The 20,195-nt window shown below is 39.2% G+C and overlaps 1 protein-coding gene across 6 annotated transcripts in view; it reads right to left on the bottom strand.

Moving 5' to 3' along the window:
• Positions 1-20,195, bottom strand: part of spegb (striated muscle enriched protein kinase b) — a 43,573-nt gene that overhangs the window by 13,814 nt on the left and 9,564 nt on the right. For 2 of the 6 annotated variants that reach the window (XM_080902066.1, XM_080902067.1), the window contains exons 2-27: positions 15,442-15,528; positions 14,770-14,836; positions 13,052-14,592; positions 12,766-12,909; positions 12,482-12,664; positions 11,380-11,546; positions 11,047-11,135; positions 10,064-10,239; positions 9,552-9,812; positions 9,288-9,446; positions 8,533-8,722; positions 8,196-8,425; positions 7,528-7,647; positions 7,209-7,313; positions 5,653-5,859; positions 5,440-5,563; positions 4,907-5,079; positions 4,315-4,427; positions 3,972-4,140; positions 3,786-3,882; positions 3,481-3,681; positions 1,846-1,903; positions 1,657-1,734; positions 1,357-1,529; positions 282-308; positions 1-153 (exon numbers count right to left, since the gene is read on the bottom strand). In XM_080902066.1, coding sequence (XP_080758192.1) covers positions 1-153; positions 282-308; positions 1,357-1,529; positions 1,657-1,734; positions 1,846-1,903; positions 3,481-3,681; positions 3,786-3,882; positions 3,972-4,140; positions 4,315-4,427; positions 4,907-5,079; positions 5,440-5,563; positions 5,653-5,859; positions 7,209-7,313; positions 7,528-7,647; positions 8,196-8,425; positions 8,533-8,722; positions 9,288-9,446; positions 9,552-9,812; positions 10,064-10,239; positions 11,047-11,135; positions 11,380-11,546; positions 12,482-12,664; positions 12,766-12,909; positions 13,052-14,592; positions 14,770-14,836; positions 15,442-15,528 — 5,092 coding nt within the window. Of the gene's footprint in view, positions 154-281; positions 309-1,356; positions 1,530-1,656; positions 1,735-1,845; positions 1,904-3,480; positions 3,682-3,785; positions 3,883-3,971; positions 4,141-4,314; positions 4,428-4,906; positions 5,080-5,439; positions 5,564-5,652; positions 5,860-7,208; positions 7,314-7,527; positions 7,648-8,195; positions 8,426-8,532; positions 8,723-9,287; positions 9,447-9,551; positions 9,813-10,063; positions 10,240-11,046; positions 11,136-11,379; positions 11,547-12,481; positions 12,665-12,765; positions 12,910-13,051; positions 14,593-14,769; positions 14,837-15,441; positions 15,529-18,892; positions 19,182-20,195 lie in introns of those variants that run through there. The other 4 variants (XM_080902068.1, XM_080902071.1, XM_080902070.1 and 1 more) reach the window with 3 other exon arrangements.

Genomic DNA, 20,195 nt, shown 5'->3' with positions numbered 1-20,195 from the left:
AGTCTGTCAGCCACCAGCAGCTTTATGATGAACCCTTTAGCTTCTCGGCAAAGATCGGCAAACATGCCCTCCTCAAAAGCCACGTTATAGTTTCTGATGTTCAGTACAGAGCTGCGATCATTCTCGCCAGCAAATGGAGATACACCGGTGAGACTGACAAGAGAAATAATAGCATTTAATAATAACAAACTTAATAAGAAACTTAGATGTAGTCCTGACCAACACACTGAAAAAGGTTTTTAGCATTATGGAAAATTGAAACTAATGAAAAATGTGCTTACCACAGATATGCTATTACTCCAACAGGCCTAGAAAAGTAAAGAAAAAATACAGTGTTTAAGATCAGGACATTAACAAATATTTGTAAGTACTGTATTTTAAAGCTTTTCTACTGTGATAGTCAGATTAGGGAAAACAGCGGAATGACCAAAATTACTGGAACCACCATGATCTTATTGGCTTTGAAACTGCTTTGGGACCAGGTGTACAACTACTCACATACAGCTGCTGTCTTAAAAGCAAAAGAAAACAGAAATAAGAAAGAATCAGTCTGCCCTCTATCTGCTATTAGTTTTCAATTGAATGCAGTCAAGCTGGAAATTAAATGCAATGTGTTTGTGCTAACTTGACAAACAACTGTGATAAATCCTCCAAAACTGCTAAACTGTTGCAGTCAACATAGACAGAAAGTCCCAGGAGGAAATTCAATTCAGAGTTCTCCCAGAACCTCATAAATGTGAAACAAAAATGTAAAAATTCCTTCACAAATAGTGATTTAGTTGTTGCAGGATGGCAACAAAATGACGTAGGGAATTGGCAACTTTGTTTTCTTTTTTAAATTTACTGTTTTAAATAAAATATAGGGTTCAAAAGCAAGGCAGAGTTGGGGTCTTATTTAGAAAATAAAACCAGAATAGAACCAGCTGGCAACCTGTTGAGCGTAGTCCGCTGTTGCAAGAAGATGCGTCACAGACAAGTTGCACTCATCAGTACAGACAGTCTCAGATCAACTGAAATGTGTTGACAATGTGTCTATATTTTTTTTTAACTAGATAGCTGCTATTTGCAAACCTTTGGCCATCTGTTAGAGAGGGATATCAGTTAGCCTGAGTCGGACTGTGATTGCTTGGAGACAGGTTGCTACCCACCAGGACAGATATAAGTGGTTGACCAGAGACTGAGGGCGTTGCACGTTCAGCCTCTGGGCGACCAGTTGGTCACTGCAACTAATTGCAACTGGGTTTCAACAAAAAATAAATACATAACAAATCAGTGCAATCATTGGGCTACCTCTGATTTTCACTAATCGCATGGAAGGTTCTGTCCTATTTTTAGTGTAGTGTGACTGAGTCATACCATATATCTGTTGCTTTTGACACGGGGCTCTGATTGACAATTTCTGGTGCAACAAATTCTGGGGTGCCATATTTGCAGTACTGAGCTTCATCAGGTGTGATCTCCACCGCGTTGCCAAAATCACAGAGTCGGATTTGATCACCATGGGGGTCCGCCATGAGGATGTTTTCAGGCTGATGAGAGAATTAGGAAATAATATCTAACCCACTGTCTGCTATGAAAGTGCAACTGATCATTTAAAAATAACCTTCTGACACACAAGATGATGGAAGTATAGATTGAGTACTCTTATTTATCTACCTTGATGTCCAGGTGTATGATGTTCGAATGATGAAGGTAGTCCAATCCTTCAAGAAGTTGTCTAATACATGAACGAACCTGATGGTCCAAAAAACAAAAACAAAAAAAAACCAGAAGAATTTTTTGATCAGATAATAAGAAAATATAGATAAAAGTAGTATTTACTTAGTGAAAAATTGGGATCCTTACATCAGACTCCATTACTGTCGATTTTCTTGTAAATCTGTCAAGCAGCTCCTCGTGGCATCTTTAACGATCAGTTAAGGCATTTCTTTTTGTTAAATTAAATGCACTTTGTAACAAATTATTTATTATGTTATAACCAGTGTTGGGCAAGTTACTTTGAAAAAGTGATTAATTATAGTTACTAGGTACTTCTTCAAAAAAGTAACTGAGTTAGTAACTGAGTTACAAGATTCTAAAAGTAATTAATTACCTAAAAAGTAACTATAGTGTTACTTAAAAAAATGTTTAACCCTCTGGGGTCCAGGGTATAATTGGCCATTTTTAACTACTTTTGATGTTTCCTCCACATTTCACCTTTAAAAACTATTTACTTTGCCTTGTTTGGTATCATTCTTTTCAGCACAACCTCACGTGTCTGAATTTACAGTCATGTTTTCATTTTGACATACTGTATTAACACAACTGATCTAGAATCAGACAAAAAACATAAAATCAGAGTAGAAAAAAGTTCTGTTTTTTACTGTAACAACCACAAACATGTTTATTGAATCATATTTCATAACTTTAAATGCAAATATAAATTGTCAATTTTAAAATGCACAAGTTTTGCAAACAACAAAGTTATTTGCAGCCATTTACCTTTTACCCTTTTTTCTTTATAACCATTTCAAACTATTTACAGAACAATCAGCTGTTCTGCATTCAATAAGATGTCACACAAATTATTTGTGCCACTCCAAATATTTTTGTCCACTATAAAGGAAACATCACAGCCTGATACCTGCAGGTCTGACAGCAGCAGGTGTATCACTCCTGTTTCTACCTGGAGACAGCAGTCGCCTCATTGTTCTGACACACAACACAAAACTATCCACAACACTCTACACTAACTACACAAGACAACACATTAACTACACACTCCAAACACGCTAAACGTCACAAATCTCTCACATCTCAAAACTCGCTCTCTCTGTTTTTCCCCTGTGTTTTTGTTTGTTTGTTTGTTTTTGCTCATAAGCAGAGAGCGCTTGCTGCGCTGTCCTTAGACAGCAAACGTGACGAAACTATTGAAGAAAAAACGCCGCGTATATATTGTTTATCATGACTCTGGTTTTACGTGGCCTATCAACACAATTTAAAAACTGGTATATATCACCTTGTTGCTTTGTCATCTTAAAGCGGTCATGTGATTGGCTTACCATGACTATTATACTCTTCCTCAGTCAAACAGCAGCACTCATGCGATTGTTGTGCGAGAAAGTGATTGCCGCCCACGGGAGCGCGCGCAGCTGCTTAAAGCAGTAGGGCCCAAATTACTTACAGCTACTTCCGTGCAACTGATATAAGATGCGGTAAGCTGAAGGCAGCTTCAACCGTCTGTTTGTTGAAAAATAGTAACGCGACCGCACTGCATTTTCTTGTTAGTAATGGTAACGGAGTTGTAACGATAGGAATAGTAATTAGTTAGATTACTCGTTACTGAAAAAAGTAACGCCGTTACCAGTTATTCCCATCACTGGTTATAACGCATTCAATATTAAAATATTCTTTTAACATAAACCTGGTATATTATACTAAGGCTAACTGAGTACTCAGCATCAGAAGGTTTGTTTTCTGACTGCTTTTAAATGTGGATACATTTCAGTGATGATGACAACAGCATTCTTCTTCTCAAAGGCATCATGAAAGTAAAGCACTCTCTCGTGGTCCAGCTTGGAAAGCAGCTTCATCTCTCTCAGAGCGGATGTCTTCTTCTTGGCCCGCGTGGAAATAAACTTTGCAGCGTGCTCCATCTTGTCTGCCTTCTGGGTCGCACGTTTCACATAGGAAAAAGCACCTCTGGAGAAACAGTTCATCAGTTTCATAATTTCTTATTAGTTGAAAAAAGACTGTCAAATAACAGTGCACGTCAGCTGTGGGATCTTTTCTTAAAACCGATTTACCTTCCAATTTCCTTGTGGATGTCATAGTAATCAGTCAGTCGGCGCATTTTCCTTAGAATAGTTTCCTCATCGTCGATGGGATCTTCTTTACTTTTAGCTACAGCAAAGATAAAAGATTAAATGAGTTCCATCAATTTGTTCATTCAAGAGCCTTTGACACCTCAGACAGACAGACTGGCTTCTTACCTTCATGAACGGTGAGTTCAGCTTTACAGGATACAGATCCGGCTAAGTTCCTTGCTGTGCAGGTGTAAACCCCAGAGTCTTCCGGACGAGCATTTAGAACCACCAGGGAGCATTCATTATCATCGTACACAAACGTGTAATGACTGCTCTCTGACAGCAGGATATCATTCTGAAAGCAAATATGCTACGTTTTACAGCGGGTCGTCTTGCGTTTGCTAAAAACTCCCTAAAAACTCTTATGGTTATTTCCCATTTCACTAATTTAGTTAACAGCACAGAGAAACCAGTAAAGAATAACTAGTCATGCAGGGCCATTGTATTAAACACTATAATGGATGGAAACCTTGAACCACAAGATGTCAGGGATGGGTTTGCCCTCCACAACCACAGCAAAGCGAGGGGTATCCCCAGCACAAACATCCAAATCTTCCATAATGGTCTCAAATGTTGGTGGAGCTGTAATGACAGTACAAAGTTCAATTAATTTTGAGGCAATTATTTGCAGTTATTTTGTACTTAGTCTCCAAATATGTCCATCACTAGAATTCTGAAAGCAGATGTCAGAGATGATCTGACTGAGAAACTGAGGGACTACTCATGCTGATACAGCAGAGATCTGGACTCACAGTAGGTCCACCCTAAAGTACACTTCATCCTCCTTTTTGACACTAGTTCAGATCATTATCATGTTGTAGACCTGATGAATCAACACCAGTGAATAAACCCATTATAAACATAAACTCCTAAGGGAACATGTTAACTGAAGTCATAGGTCTTGCAATCTATTTTCCTTAATTCTAAACAATCCGACTTCTTTTTGAAACAGTCGCCCCCTGCTGGCCATTAGAGAGACTGCATTTCAACAAAAGCTTTGCTTTTAAACCCAGAGACTATGTTCATAATTTATATGCACACAGTCTACCTGAAATCTATACCTGCCATCTCCACAATGAATTTGCAGCTGTCACTGCCATACTTATTGGAGGCCACAAACTCCATCTCTCCAATGTCAGCGCTCTTCACTTTCAGCAGCTTCAGCGTGTGCTGGTCGTCATCTGGCATTGTCATCTCATATAGGCCTGGCTTGTTGGCCAGGACCACTCCTCTCCTGGGAACAAAAGCATTTTCAGTCAGGTCAGATACTTATAGGAAGGAGGGCAGCAGAGTGTCACTGAGTCAGGACATAATAATAGACTTTCTTAACTGCTCTGGAATCCTGGATAATCACTGGGAATAAAGCAGCTGCCTCTTTGCATACTGTCATACTGTATTTATGCTTCCCAGTAACAGTACATGTATCCTGTTATGTACTAAGTCAGAAAGGGGACAAACGGCACTAGATTCTCTCATGCGACAGGAATATGTTTGAATTTTTTTTCTTTAGTGAAATTAAAGTAAAACTCATTCATTTCCTTGAGTTTCTCTTTTTCTAAAAACAACAAAATGAAGTGTATTGACAGAAACTAACCTTTTCCAGATGACTGAAGCATTAACATGATTGAGAGTCATTGAGATAGTGACCGACTGGTTTTCCATCACATATACAGTTTCTGGCTTATCGATAATCACTGGAGCCTCCTGCACATAAGGACCTGAAGACATAAACCACAGAGGTAATATTTAACAGATTTGTTCTGGATGGATGGATGGATGGATGGATGATCTATAAAGTCAAACCTACCTCTGTCCAGGAGCTGCACTGGGTCAGTAGCTGGTGAGGGCTTGCTGAAAGCCTTGGAGGTGATGGTGAGTACCCTGAAAGCATAGCGCACACCTTTGGAGAGTGTTGTGATGGTGTAAGTTGTCTCCTTCAGGCCTGAAGCTATAATGATCCACTGGATGGAGCCTAAGGCTTGCTGTTGGATGGCGTACATCAAAGAGCTGGGATCTGGAAGAAAAAAAAAGGCTTTTGATTCAAAATGGTTTGGGTCAATGATTCCTTTTTATATCACGCAGTATATGAAGTAAGTACATAAAGTACAACATGTAAAAACTGGAGCACCTCACAGTGTGTCAGTATGTTATTTTTAGCATTTATTCTTGATGTTTTTTCATAATGAAATCTGCTGCTTGTTTCAGTGTCCCAGCTGTAAAACCAGAGATGAGTAAGTCTTACCCGGAAATGAAAGAACACATTACACTCACAGCCTGGCCATTTGTCAAACACTTTGTTTTCTTTCATTCGGACACATTTGGGACTACAATTTACAAAATGAATATTGTGAAAACTTAAACTTAAATAATAAAATAAATAAATCAGTAAAATCATTAAGTAAAAAATAGCTTAGCTTAATAGCTTATCCAACATAACCTTTTCCCTTCTCCTATTTTATTTTTATGTTTTATGATTTTGTAAACTGCCTGTTTTTATGCTTGCTTTGTTCTGCTGTGTACAGTGTCCTTGAGTGTTCTGAAAGGCACTTTTAAATAAAATGTATTATTATTATTATTATTATTATTATTAAGACAGAAAAGTAGCAAATGAGACCATAAACACATCATGTAAATCTTATACTGAGGTCATAAAACAGAGAAACTGAGAAATGGGATAATTTGCTCATAGTCTTTTAGACCAGCAGCCCCCAACCTTTTTTGCACCACGGAACATTTATGTCCGACAATATTTTCATGGACCGGCCTTTAAGGTGTCGCGGATAAATACAACAAAATAAAACCAGTACCGGTACCAAATAAAAAAAAGATTTATTCATAACACAAGGAAAAAGACCGAGGGAAACCCAGTTAATGATAAAAACAATTGCAAAAAAATAACACTAAAAACCGATAAAAACCATAAATTTCACAACCGAGCCTCAACTCTCGCAGCCCGGTACCAAACGACTCACGGACCAGTACCGGTCCGTGGCCCGGGGGTTGGGGACCACTGTTTTAGACAACCCAGTGTTTTTTTGGAACCAGAACTGTTGCCCTCTGCTGGACATTAGAAAGAATGCACTGGCTTTACTTTTTAGACCTAGAAGCAAGGTCCATCTTTTACATTCAGTCTATGATCAAATGGCCCTCAGCTCAGATCTGTTCCATGTTGAAAGCGATAGATTACAATCTGTCAGACTTTCATGGAAAGATGAGATAGACACAAATATTTTAAAATGCATGTCTGAAAGAGACCTTAGAGAATGTTCTGCATTAAATGTGTAAAACAATAAATAACTTAAGAATAAGGAATATATTGTTTTGTCTCTTGAATATAGCACATGTGACAATGTTTTTGCTTACCAATGGAAGGGTCCAGCCTCCTTGGTTTCTTCCAGCTCAAGGTGATGGTTTTGCCAGTAATGGATTCTATGACTGGAGTCCCATCAGGTGGGTCAGGGAGGATGTCTGAAAATGACAATGGATTTAGGCAGCTGTATTTTTCTCTGGTGTGGTGCGGCATGGGGCAGCATCAATCTATAAGGTGTACTTGAGTACGGTTGTGTAATCAAAACATGTTTCTTTCTCCAGAGCGTTCAATTCAGTTCAATTTTATTTATATAGCATCAAATCAGAATGAGAGTTTCCTCAAAGCACTTGAGGAAGAAGAAAATTTTTTTACCTGTAACATAGAGATGAGCATAGCAGGTGGCCTTCCCAACTTTGTTAGAGATGACACTCTTGTAGACACCACCGTGGGCATGGCACACAGAGCGGATGACCAGGCTGTGAACATCACGAACTGCAACAGGAGAAAGCGGCTTGGCTTACTCGGTTTTACACGACACAGACAAGGAAGACTGAGGCAGTGTGGATTCATTCAGGGGTGTAAGTGCTCAGTGTAGCAGCTATAGAATAACGACACTCTCTGTATTTAATTAAACCCTGATCTCACAATGAAATTCTGTGTACTTTTGCTCCACGCAACAAGAAAGAGGACAGCACCCTCGTTTTTGAAAATTGGTCTTTGTAGATTAAAGGTAGTTGAAATGATTTGCTGCTGAAGCACAGAAGTAACTGTCGCAATGATCCTGGCAATGAAGAAGCAAACAGGGCAAAAAGAGAATGATAAAATCACTTCCTCAATAAAGAAGTCTTTGGTTCTGATTATTACTGCTAGATCAGTAATGGTTATTGTACCTGCTTAATACAAGCAGTTATTTTTTAAATGAAGTAATAAAAAAAATATTTGTTTGCGTTTGCTGAAAAGAAAATCATACATAAAGGAATTTCCATACAAAGGATGGAAATAAATATCAGATGAATATAAATCCATTCTGCAAAACTTACACTGTGTCATCTTTCTGTCCTCTGTGCTTTCAATCCTCTTTCCATTGTGGAACCAGGCGATAGTTGGATACGGCAAACCAGCCACTTTGCATTTGAGCACAGCCTCTTTTCCCTCAATCACATCCAGGTCATAAAGGGGTTTGATGAAGTCAGGCATGGTGAAACGCTCCACCTCATTCTCTGGGACCTCTGGCTCTTCAGGTATGGAGGGCATTTTCTCCAATTTAGCCCTGAAGTGATGAGAAGAAGAATTGGATAGGTAACAATGAACACCACTGGGAGCTCAAGCGGAATTTCAAAAAGCACACGTGATCCAGAGAAAATCAAACACTCTTACATCTGTGAGGAGATGGCTGGACGTGGCTCCTGTATGTAAAGTTCAGCAGAGCTCTCTGCCTCGCCGTGACTGTTATGGGCTCTGACAGTGTAAAAACCCTCATCATCGCTGGTCACGTGAGAAATGACGAGAGAATGGCGGCCACCCTCCTGAAGAATACGAATGTCCTCACTTTCTGTAAGTAAATGATCTAAAGGAAAAAGGAAAACATATCCATATGGTTTTATATTGGAGGAGCATAAGTAAGATAAGCTAGAAGTTTACCCAGTAAAACTTTAAAGATAAGTGATTGATCAGAGATAATTAAAAACACCAAATGATAAAGAATGCAAAAGTCAGTAAGAGATTTTGTGTTTATAATTAATTAGATGTTCCAAAAAAGTTTCACTTTTTGCTTGCTATTAAGCGACAATTTAATTAAAACTTGACAGTTGATTTTATATCTGATTTACCATCAGATTAAGAAATAAGGCTAAAATCGTCAGTTGGCAGTGAAATTCAGTGATACAAAGAAAAAAGAGAACACTCCAACAATCACATGACCCCTGTGAGCAAGCACTTTGGTGACAGTGGAGGGAAAAACTCCCTTTTAACAGGAAGAAACCTCTGGCAGAACCAGGCTCAGGGAGGGGCGGGGCCATCTGCTGCGACCAGTTAGGGTGAAATGAAGTCAGGGGTTATTGCACTGCCCACAGAAGGAGTGTGTGTATAAGTGACAGCGTCATCAACCTAGAGGAGTATAAGTATGTTCCTACCAAAGTGGCTCCAGGTGACTTTAGGAGGTGGCGTCCCACTGACTTTGCAGTCAAATCGAGCGTTGCGCCCCTCAATTACTTCCAAAACATCCAAATTGCGAGTAAAGAGAGGTTCGAGGGAGGGGATGACTTTGAGTTTGCCACATGAGGTCACTTCCTCTAAAAAATGAAAAAAATATCTCTTAAGTAGAAACGAGTTAGAAGTGATAAATATACTTCTTCAAGTTTTGCATCATGCATGTGGGATATATCCTTGACACTTACCTTTAGCTGTGCTGAGTTTGCACATGTATGTTCCGCTGTCATCTTCATGTACAGAGTTAAGCAGCAGGCGGCACTTTCTTCCATCAAAGTGCATTTTACAATTGAGCAATGCTGGCTGGATCAGTTTCCCATCTGCAAGCCAGTCCACATCCGTGTCCTTTGGTCCAATGACGTGACACTCAAACAAAACAGTCTCTCCAGCCTTGGCTGTGATGTCCCTGACTGCCCGGATAACTGCGAGACCTGGCTCCACTGGTGGTGCTGGATATAAATAAAGTACATTTTCTGAAGATTGCTGTTAAGTGATACAAAAACGGTGATGTTGTGAAGTAGTTCCAGCCCTCTGTTTATGTTTTTAGTCACGTGGAACTATGGTAAAGGAATTGGAGGCATTTCTTTACAATGTAGAACAAAATTACTTCCCCAAAACTGACACGGACATAATTAATCGGTGAACAAGAGCGAAATGTCGATTTATGCATTCTTAATTAAACAAGCAGAAAAATACATACCTTTCACCTCCAGCTTTGCTTCACACTGCTTCGTCCCATACTCATTAATAATCCTACAAGTGTAAATCCCAGAGTCCGACTTCACTGCCGACTTGATTGTCATTTCAAAGGCGCCATCCTTCATCTCACGTACAATGTGACGTGGGCCTGTTTTTACCGTCACTCTGTCCCTCAGCCTACAAGAGCACATGGGACCAATTGTTTCTATATTTTTCAACAAGAGGTAAATTACTCATACACTGTATTTCAGTTTTTCAATAAAGGATGGTCAAGCACACGTTTTGTCCCACCACATTAGGGGGTGGAATACATTGTCTTTTCTGCTATTGTCTCTTTAGATTCATGACTAACTCTTATGACAAAACCTGCATGAATGACTCAGCCGTTTATTGTCAGCTACATTAAAAAAATAAGACTGGCATTATTAGCCGTAATGTTAAATTTAGCATTAAAAGAACCCCACAAAAAGACCAAAAGCAGTATGTAATTTTCTCTTTTTTAACTGTTGTGCTGTCACTTTTCTATTACAACACATTTACAGAGAGTGCTATTTTCAATTAAATCATATATTTGGATACCATATTTTAGCTCTAAAATTTATTTGTACATTTATTTCCTTTTTTGTGCTTTACTTTGATATAACTTTTGCATTTGCAGCTATATGAGACTAACTTAAAACCAACTATCTTATGAAGAAAAGTATCACCAAGTTAAAGTTGCAACAGGAAAAGGAAATGATCTCATCTCTACATCGTAAGATCACTTCACTGATTAAGCATGGGGGTATGCAAAAGCATCACATGCAATAAAAAATCAATTTAAAAGTTTTGACTTTAAAACTTTAAGTTTCCACCTCCTTTAATGAATTAAAGGACCATGCTCAAAAACAAACTATGCATTCATGTTTCCTCATGGTTTGTGCTGTCCATATCTTATGGAAGCAATGAGTTTAAGTAGACTGATGAAGTGAGGGGGGGACCTACCAATACAGCATAGGTTTGGGTTGTCCACTTATTCGGACAGACATGGTGACTTCCTGTCCCTCAATGACAGCTTGATCACTCATTGTTACCTGTTTAAAATTTAATGCAAGTTAGACGCTTAGAGATGCATTTCACCTGTAAGTTTTATGAGAGATGTGTTGATGGGGTGACCACACAGCAGATAATACATTTATTAAGGGAAAATTAATACTGATAGAATGCTTAGTATGGAAGATATTTCCATGCAGTATTGTTGCCACTGTTCGATTAACATACTATGGTCACACTAAAGGGCAAAGTAAGATTTATCCAATGAACCCTGCACAGTCTCACCAAGAATGCAGGGGGTTTCCTAAAATGTGTGTCAATAGTTCGCCTTGGCTCTGGCCCCCCAAAGTCCATGACTTCTTCCATGGGGCTGAGATACTCTTCATCAGATGTAATAGGGCTGCTGATATCCATAGGAACACCCAAGTTTCCCTTTGGTTCCTGCACAGAATCTGCAAAGCCAGAAATTGTACTATTATAATCATTGTCATACCTTGATACCTTTTTTAACAATCAAGTCCCATTTATACTTTTTTTTTTTTAACTGAGAGCAAAACTGAAAGAGTACAAGGGGATTTAAAAGAGTTCACATATTGAATAAAACATCCCTCCTGTTTAAAACACATTTAGAACCTAAGATGCCAAATGTGAAATCTAAACAATGGTGGATTCACAGTGAGTGGAGCCACTGAGCCTCATTGGGCACTTTATAGGTTCAGTTTTGCCTCTGAGTTTCCATGGTAACTATAAGTGAGGTTATTCAGCTGGAATATATGGCGCACACATTTCGCTGAGAGAGATAATGACAAGGGAGCCAGGAGAGAAATACAATGCCAACGTGGGAAGAGACTACGAGATGATTTTTAAGACGACAAAAATGGCCTCTGAAAATGAATACTGTAAACTGGAAATTACTGCTTAGTACATTTACCTTTTTTTTGATTAGGCTGCATATTATACTAGTGTAGGGGGAGTGATAAATGTCCTGTTCAATTTCTGAGCGACTACAATAAAAGTTTAATATAATAACTGACGTGGCCTTTCTGTGTGGAGTTTGTATAATCGTCCAATAGCTGTGTTGGTTTTCTCCAGATATTCTGGCTTCCTGTTGCAGTTCGAAGAAATGCATGTTAGTTTAATTAGGGGATTCTGAATTGGCTTTAAATGTGAATGAGAGAATGAATAGTTGTGTCAGTGTTAGCACTGTGATGGACGGGCAACCTGTCCGGAGTGTACCCCACTACTTGCCCATTGTCCACCTAGATAGGCTGCATGCTTCATTGGGTAAGAGATTATGGATGTATGTATAGATATGGATGTTCCTTAAGCCTCAGTCAGACAGGCCTTTGCGATGCTTTTGGTCTCATGTCCCAAAACATAAACTTACCTGCTTTAACTATAAGAGTGGCACTGCTTGAAGCTCTTCCCATCTGATTAACAGCAGTTACACAGTATCTTCCCCCATCACTTATTTTAGCTGATCTGATGAGAAGACTATGTCGTTCACCCTCCACTTTGACTGCATAATTTGCAATCCCAGTGACCTCAGTGTTGTCTATAGTCCAGGTGACTTAAACAGAGAAGAAAACAAAATAAATCCACCTCTCCATCAACTGATTCAAAGTTACCTTTAAGGGTTTTGCTGTTGAAATAAAAATTACAAAAAATTACCTTCAGGGCTAGGGGTTCCAGCAATTATAGTTCTTAGCAGTACATCTGCACCAGCAGATGCTACAGTATCCTGGAGGGGAAACTCAAACATAGGAGCCTCCATGGGGTCTTCTCCGGCAGACACATAAGAATCATCTGAAGAATCTGCACATTTTAACAAGAGACAAACTTAAAGTGATTTTTGTTCCTTTGCTCAAATTACAAAAATGACACTAGAGGACAGAGAAAGTCACTTTATTAGACATTACCACAAAAAAGCTTACAAAAGAAACAGAACAAATCTAACCTAACTCTGGAGACAGGGGTCGTGTACGACGGTTCTTTCCTCTGGACTTTTGCTGTTGTCCCTCTTTGGCACCAGCACGCTTCTGTTTAGGCTCACTTGTGCTTACAGGAACATCCTCTTCCATTTTTTCATCTTCAACAATAATTGTAGGTACCTTAATCTTAGAGATTGGTTTAGAAAGTTCCACTTCCATTTTCTCCTCTGTTGGAGAGCTTGGTAATATTCTTGGGGGTTTTGAAGGGGCAAGATCTTGCACAATGATGGGCCTTTTTTGTACCAGAGGACTCTCAGGTCTGTTTTCAATTTTTCTTACTGCAACTTCTATTGGTGTCTTTCTCCCCGAAGTCTCATCCTTTTGCGTTTGTACAGGAGACTCTTGGATGTGTGGGGATTCTTGCATTCGAGATACCCTTTGTACAAGAGGACTCGGTGGCCTTCGTTCAACTTTGCGCAACGTCATCTCTGTAACATTTCTGCTTGGTGAATCTTCCCTGTGTTGATTATATATTGCTGGTGATGATGATCGTTGAATAATTTCTGTAACAGGACTGACTCTATTGAATTCTCTCACCGATCGTTGTCCTGGTAAGTCAGATAACTGCATTGACTCTGGGGTGCCTGCAACTTCTCCAACTCTACTAACTGGTACAGCTGTTAAACCAGTGTCTGCTGTCTTTTGAGGTTGAGATTTCTGCTCATGTTGTGTTTGCTGCTGTTGCTGCATCGGTTGCTTACTTAGTTCCCTTTCTCTCTGTTCTTTTGCCCACTGGACTCGTTCCCTTTCTTGGAGTTTTTGCAGGACCTGAGGAGGAATAGGTTCAATTTTCCTAAAAGGCTGGCGCTGCTTGACCTTCAGGGTTAGCTGTTCAGTTGAAAACGATTTCTTCAGATGAGGTTTACCAACAAGCTTTTTAATGCGTTGGAGCTCCTCAGTGAACTTGTTTTCAATGTCCTGAACTTTTTGAGAGTAGCGAGGTTTCTCTTCCAGCGAAGCTGCTCTCTGTTTAAACATAGACCTTCGTTCAGCAGCATCTTCTTTTAGAGCTTCCCTAAGATCTTCCCTTGAACTTTCTCTAGAGATACCCAAACGGCTTCCTCCATCATCTGAATCCACAGATCCAGCCCGATTGAACCCTGCCCAGGATCTTCCCGAAATGGAACCTTCTGGAATATCAAGACTCCGTCTCCGCTCCTCTAAGTCACGGACCTTCTCAAAAACCTTTGAACTAGCCCTTGTAAGCTTTGGAGAGGGTCTAAGAGTAAATTCTTTCTTGGAATATTCACTCAGTGGAGTCTGTGGTCGGGAATCTTGGGTGTTACTTTGGGACACAGATTTTGGCTGCTTAACCTTTTCTTCAAACTCCCCAGGCACGGTGTCTTGGTATTCAGTTGGCACAACGATTTTCTTCCGCAAGCTAAGAGGAGTAGTTGAACCAGAGCGACTTGGCATTGGAGAGGTGGAGGTGCGTTTGACCAGTCTTGGAGATGGGGGTGGGAGAACTTGTGTGGGAGATTCTCTTGAAAAATCCTCAGACTGGCTCCTGAAATAGAGGATTTGAGGAAAAATCTGTTAAAATTAGGAAGCTGTTGCTAATTTACAACCTTACTCATTACTGTGTTTTAGCACTGAATTCAAGTCCAGTAGTATAGTCAACACACAAAGTTCTTTTTACTGTAATTGTTGGGGTTACCATCAATGCTGTATGTTTTGTACTTGCCTGTTAGAGTGATCTTCATGTCCATGTGTTTTACTGACATCCTGGGCACATTTTTCCATCACTGTGTCTCGTGTGAAAGAAGAGATGCATTAACACATTTGTATGGCAAAAATTCTAGGTCAGGTATTCATGTTCAAATCTCCACCAAATAATATTTCTATGTAAACACTGGATGAAGTGACTTGCTGTATCACTGCAGGCTCTGCCATCTGTATAGAACACTGCTGGTAACCACTGTGGAGAACTGAGGTTCTAAAAAGACAGTTATTTCCCTGATCAGACATACAAGGAGAGCAAAAGAGTGAAGGAGAGAAAGACCTCCAACACAAAAAGTACACAATATATATATATATATATAGATATATATATAGATAGATCTAGGTCGATAGATCTATATCGATAGATCTAGATCGACAGACAGACAGACAGACAGATAGATAGATAGATATACATGTTTGTTTCTGTGTCAGAAGTAGCCAAAAAGAAAACTAGAGGAAAAAAAAAAACAATGGAAATGAAAACTGTTATTTTTCATTAGGTTCATGTGATTGCCTTCAGCTCCATTTTCTTTCTTGTTGTTGGTACTACTATCTTACAACCTCATAGCAGGTCTCAGTACCATCCTGTAAGCACTGATGCAAATTAATGATTGAAATCAGAAACAGTTCATACCTGCAGGCACAGCCTGGTCCTCAACATCCCCGCTATCTTCTTTGGTCTCATATTGGTCTCCACCTTCATCTTCTGTTGTTTCAGAATCTGAAATAAATAAAACAAAATAAATGGAAAATTACTTGTGATGTAATCACATTTCAACTAGACCAGTTTGTGAAGAACATTATTTGGTGAGAAAATAAAAGTGCATTTGAAAGCATACTTGTAAAAAAAGCAGAAAATAAAAGTAAGGACAATCTAAAACTATTTACTAAATGAAGCATGGCACCATCTGTGATGTTGTTTGGCAACAATGGAAAACTGTCTTTCTGCAGTGGAAACAAAAGATGTAACAGACAGTGGACAGGATATCGTCACTATTACCTTATCATGTTCAGTTCACTTTATGGAGATGCTTGGTGAAAGAAACTGAAGTGATTTTCCTGACCCCCTTTTGGGGGTGAAGTGGGGGGGACTAACAATCTGAATCAGAATACTTTCTTTATACCAAAGGAAATTATGTAATGCCACTGAAATTTTCTGTGGCACTTAACTGAATTTCATAATATATGTAGTTGTTCTACTTGATGAGTTGACGCCCCCAGGGTCTCATTAGCACAGCTAAGCTGAATATACTAAATTTGTTACAGCTGAATTGTTGCTGAGTCTTGTCACCCATAATTACTTCAACGACATCAGCAAATTTATTTCAAGGAAGGGAATACAAGAAGAAAATAACTACAAGTGTGTTCATATTTTCAGCAGAAATGTATCCTCTTTAAACCTAAAAAACTGTTCCAGCTGTACTATCTGATAAATATGACTGTTCTTCACAGGCTGAGAGAAAATTCAGTCATTGGTAGGACTCAAAATAGAAAGCAGTATTGAGTCACTGGCATCCCAGCAGCTCTCATGAGGTGTTTGCTTCACAGTAGGTGGAACCACTTATAAAAAAAAATGAAATAAATAAATAACAGAAGCTATCTCTTGTTCTCTTGCAGTAAAAGAACACAACAGGGTAACGCTGGCCACAATGGAAATGGTGGAAAAATGTTTTCAAAAACAGGCTTGTTTGAAATCAGCAGACAGAAAAAAGTCAGCTATAAACTACACAGAAAAGCTTAGAGTCCTACTCACAGCTATTTAATCTGTATTTAGCTACACTGCACATTCATGCAATATTAATATCACATAACATAATTTTACATTTCAAAGTAAAACACTTTCACACAGACACAACATTGTAAAGAGTATTATTACACAGTATAACATCATATTTCTCAGTGTGACACATTATTTTTCCAAAGCAGTCATTCGAATCTGCTGATTTTGTCCAAGACTAAACTACTGAAAATTTACACAAACATACATTAAATAATTGAAAATTTATTGCTGTGCCCTTTACGTCAACTAACTTTCTCATGCGATGCTTGTTTAGGCTTGAATAAATAAATAAATAAAACTATATGGTTTGTTAGGTCTAGGGAAACATAATAACAGGGTGCAAATATGGACTTCCTTTTATGTGAAATACATGTTCCTGTATCCTTTGGAGAAGCTCTACTGAAAATGTAAGTATTACATTTTTTTCCTGTATTAATTTCAATAACAATTCATCGACTATGACTTTGGTCCTTTGTAGACATTCCAGGTTTGAGGAGCTCAGGTAACATTAATGTATTTGTACTCTGTCATTATATTAAGCAATGCTATCCTTCTCTTTGACACTTTAATCGCTCACCTCAAAGTTGAGAAATACAACTTCAGCACCTGTCCTCTTTGATATATTGCAAGGCAATAATCATTCTTCACAACACTAAAATATACCATCCCTCTATCCACCCATCCTCTTCCACTTATCCATAAAATATACCCCAAAATGACAAAACACAGAAATGATATTTAGCCATTTTATGGTATCAGTGTATGTGTTGTACCATTATCATTCAGTCTTAATCTTGGGACAGTTCAATGAGGTCTCAGATTCACTTTTCTGTGCTTCTTCTTCTTCATCCCAAGTTAATTAACTTCTTTTCAATTCGCCTCGTTCATTTGATAAGTGCCACCATGCCATGAAGAGTCATTATGCAGTGACTCCAGTAAGTCACTTATGTTTTAATTAAATATAACTGAATGAATGTGAATTATAATCGGGATATTTTTATTACGAAAATATACTCCAGTATCATTTTTTTGCATTCCTTATAAAACTAGCTTGTAGTATAAAATTAGCATGTCATAATATCTTGTTTGAAGTCAAGGTGGAGCAGTGATGTCTTTCTATGTTGGCTCTGCGGTGGACTAGCAACCTCTCCTCTGTGCCTCTTACCCAATATCTACTGTGAACCTAAGTTAGATGATAGACAAATGAATAAGCCGAGGAAGTCCCTGATTGGTTGCACATGAGAAGCAGACAATATTAAATCCCTGCTGACAGTGATTTTATAACTCTTTTAGTAACTGACAGTTAATAACACTGTGACTGACTGCACAGGGTATTATCAATCATGCTGTAGTCTCAGAACAGTACAGTACATGAGCCTGTCACTCAGAAAAAAAACCAGAGCTTAACTTACAGTTTCCAAAATCCAATTTAATAATTGTCAAGAATATTTTTAGTGTCACTGTGAAATCTGTTAGAGGAGGTAGAATATAAATGATTGTCTGGGCAGGGGTGTCACCAAGGGGGGCCAGGGGGGCCAGCAGGCATCCCCAAAAAACTGCTGGCCCTCCCACTGCCCCTTTTTCGGCAAGACCCTATGTTGGTAATAGTTTAAATAAACGTGCGCACAAGAGAGAGGAAGACACCCTACAATGAGTTGAAACAAACTTGTTATTTCTTCCTGCATATATGATGTTTGTCATTCGTATTGTGTCACTTTGTATGTCTCATTATTTCACATCGTCACCCCCTCCCCTCCGCTGCGCCCCTGCATTGTTCTGTTTTTGGTGTGCCACCCCAATATTTGTAGTGGCCCCCTAATGGCCACCCCTATATCTGGGTTACAGTTGCTACCGGTTTGCTGGTGCACAAATAGACATAAAAGTGCACACCAAATAACACCAAAGAGCCCTTAAGTATAACAAGTAGTTCTGGAAGTTTCCTCTCAACATCGCAGCACTGCATGGAAGAATTTTAGTGAAACTTTTAGTGAGACTCTCCTGTAGTTTTCTGAAGTTCAAAGCTACGGAAGAGCTTTGAGGTTGACTGAGTTTCTAGTTGGTTATAGCTCACAGTAACACTGCTCCTTCTCAATTAAGGACTTGCAGAGTGAGCTCTGTTAAGCAGCACCATTGCCTCTGCCACTGTCAGCTGAAACAACAGTGTGGTCAGTTCAACAGTAATATTTATAAAATGTCGGTGTCAGCATTTTAAATGAAATATTTTACGGCGCTTTAATGCTCTATTCACAGATGAAGGTTAAATCACTGCAGGAAGAAGAGAAAGATAAATTGAAATAGCACTTGCCTGTTTTGTTCTTTGGTCTGAATGTTTTTTCATAGGCACTGCTGGTATGTCCTCGACAGGTATTTTTTGTCTTGGCTTACACACAGCAGCAGGGTATTCCCCGAGATACACTGGGGGCTCCGAGCCATTACTACACGCCTAACTGAGCAAATTTCCTAAGAAAACATGAGCAATTTCTATTAAAAAAAAAGACTGAACTTATTACATATTGTAACTCTCCTAACATGCAGACAAAAGCTCCTCACTAAAACGGAAAGAAAAATGAAAAGAAAAGGCACTTTGGTCCATTACGTAACAAGTCAGAGTCTCAGCAGCTCTTGTGAGAGAATCCGTTTCTGAAAAGCACAGAGCAGAGACCTCCGTCCGCAGGTGGAAATGTCTGTTGAATGCATATCATGCACTCTGAGGGAGCCCCCCTGTCCACACAATAGCCAGCGACAGCGTAAGCATCTTCCCCCGCTGCGTTCCACCCCACAGGCAGTGCACACCGATAGGCAGAAAAACCAGTGGGAGTGATCCAGCCCTCTTGAGATCAGTGTTCTACAGCACTGGTTGACATTTTTCATGTTTCCCTTCCTCCCCATGTGTCTGTGTCTTTTTCATCAACGGGTATAATGAGCCGATGTTGTGTTGTTGGAAGAGAGGGGGAGAATCGCCGCAACAGCTAAAAGGGACCTCCTCACTCCTCTGCATTGCTGGAGCACTGTTCGAGCTCACAGAAAATGTGTTAGCCTACTGGCTGCTTTAACTGACTGCACAAGCTTTGCTCACTGCTAGAGATTGTTGTTTTTCCACATGACAATTTCAACTGCTCATAATACTTTATTGTTTTGACGTAGTAATTGCAGTTAATATTCTATCTTTAGTACAGTTTGAATCAATTGAAACAATACCTGCTTGCACAGTAGAATAAATCAGTACACAGAAACATGCTTAAAATAACATTTCAGTTCACACATGGTTACACAGTACTCTCAGCAAAATGACTGTGTGAGAGTGCAGAATAAAGTCTATATTACTAAGATAATAGTTCATATAATTACTAATGATTGCAGATCACAAATGCAAAGCAAATGTAGTGAGCACTTTCATTATAGGAGCCACCTTTCGGGCTTAATTACATGGTCTGTTGATTATGTAACCTCAGGCCTTTTCGTTTCCTTGGCAGCTGAATATCATGTGTGACTTCGACGTTAACCTCACGCTCTAATGACATGAAATCATGGGCCGCTTTGCTTTTACACTTGCTGTGTGCTACAACAGCTCATTCTAGAATAGTTATGTAAATGTACAGTCACCAGTC

The sequence above is a fragment of the Rhamphochromis sp. 'chilingali' genome (genome assembly GCF_963969265.1).
Source record: "Rhamphochromis sp. 'chilingali' genome assembly, chromosome: 14".
Classification (NCBI taxonomy): Eukaryota; Metazoa; Chordata; class Actinopteri; order Cichliformes; family Cichlidae; genus Rhamphochromis; species Rhamphochromis sp. 'chilingali'.
This window is presented reverse-complemented; position numbering and strand designations above follow the sequence as displayed.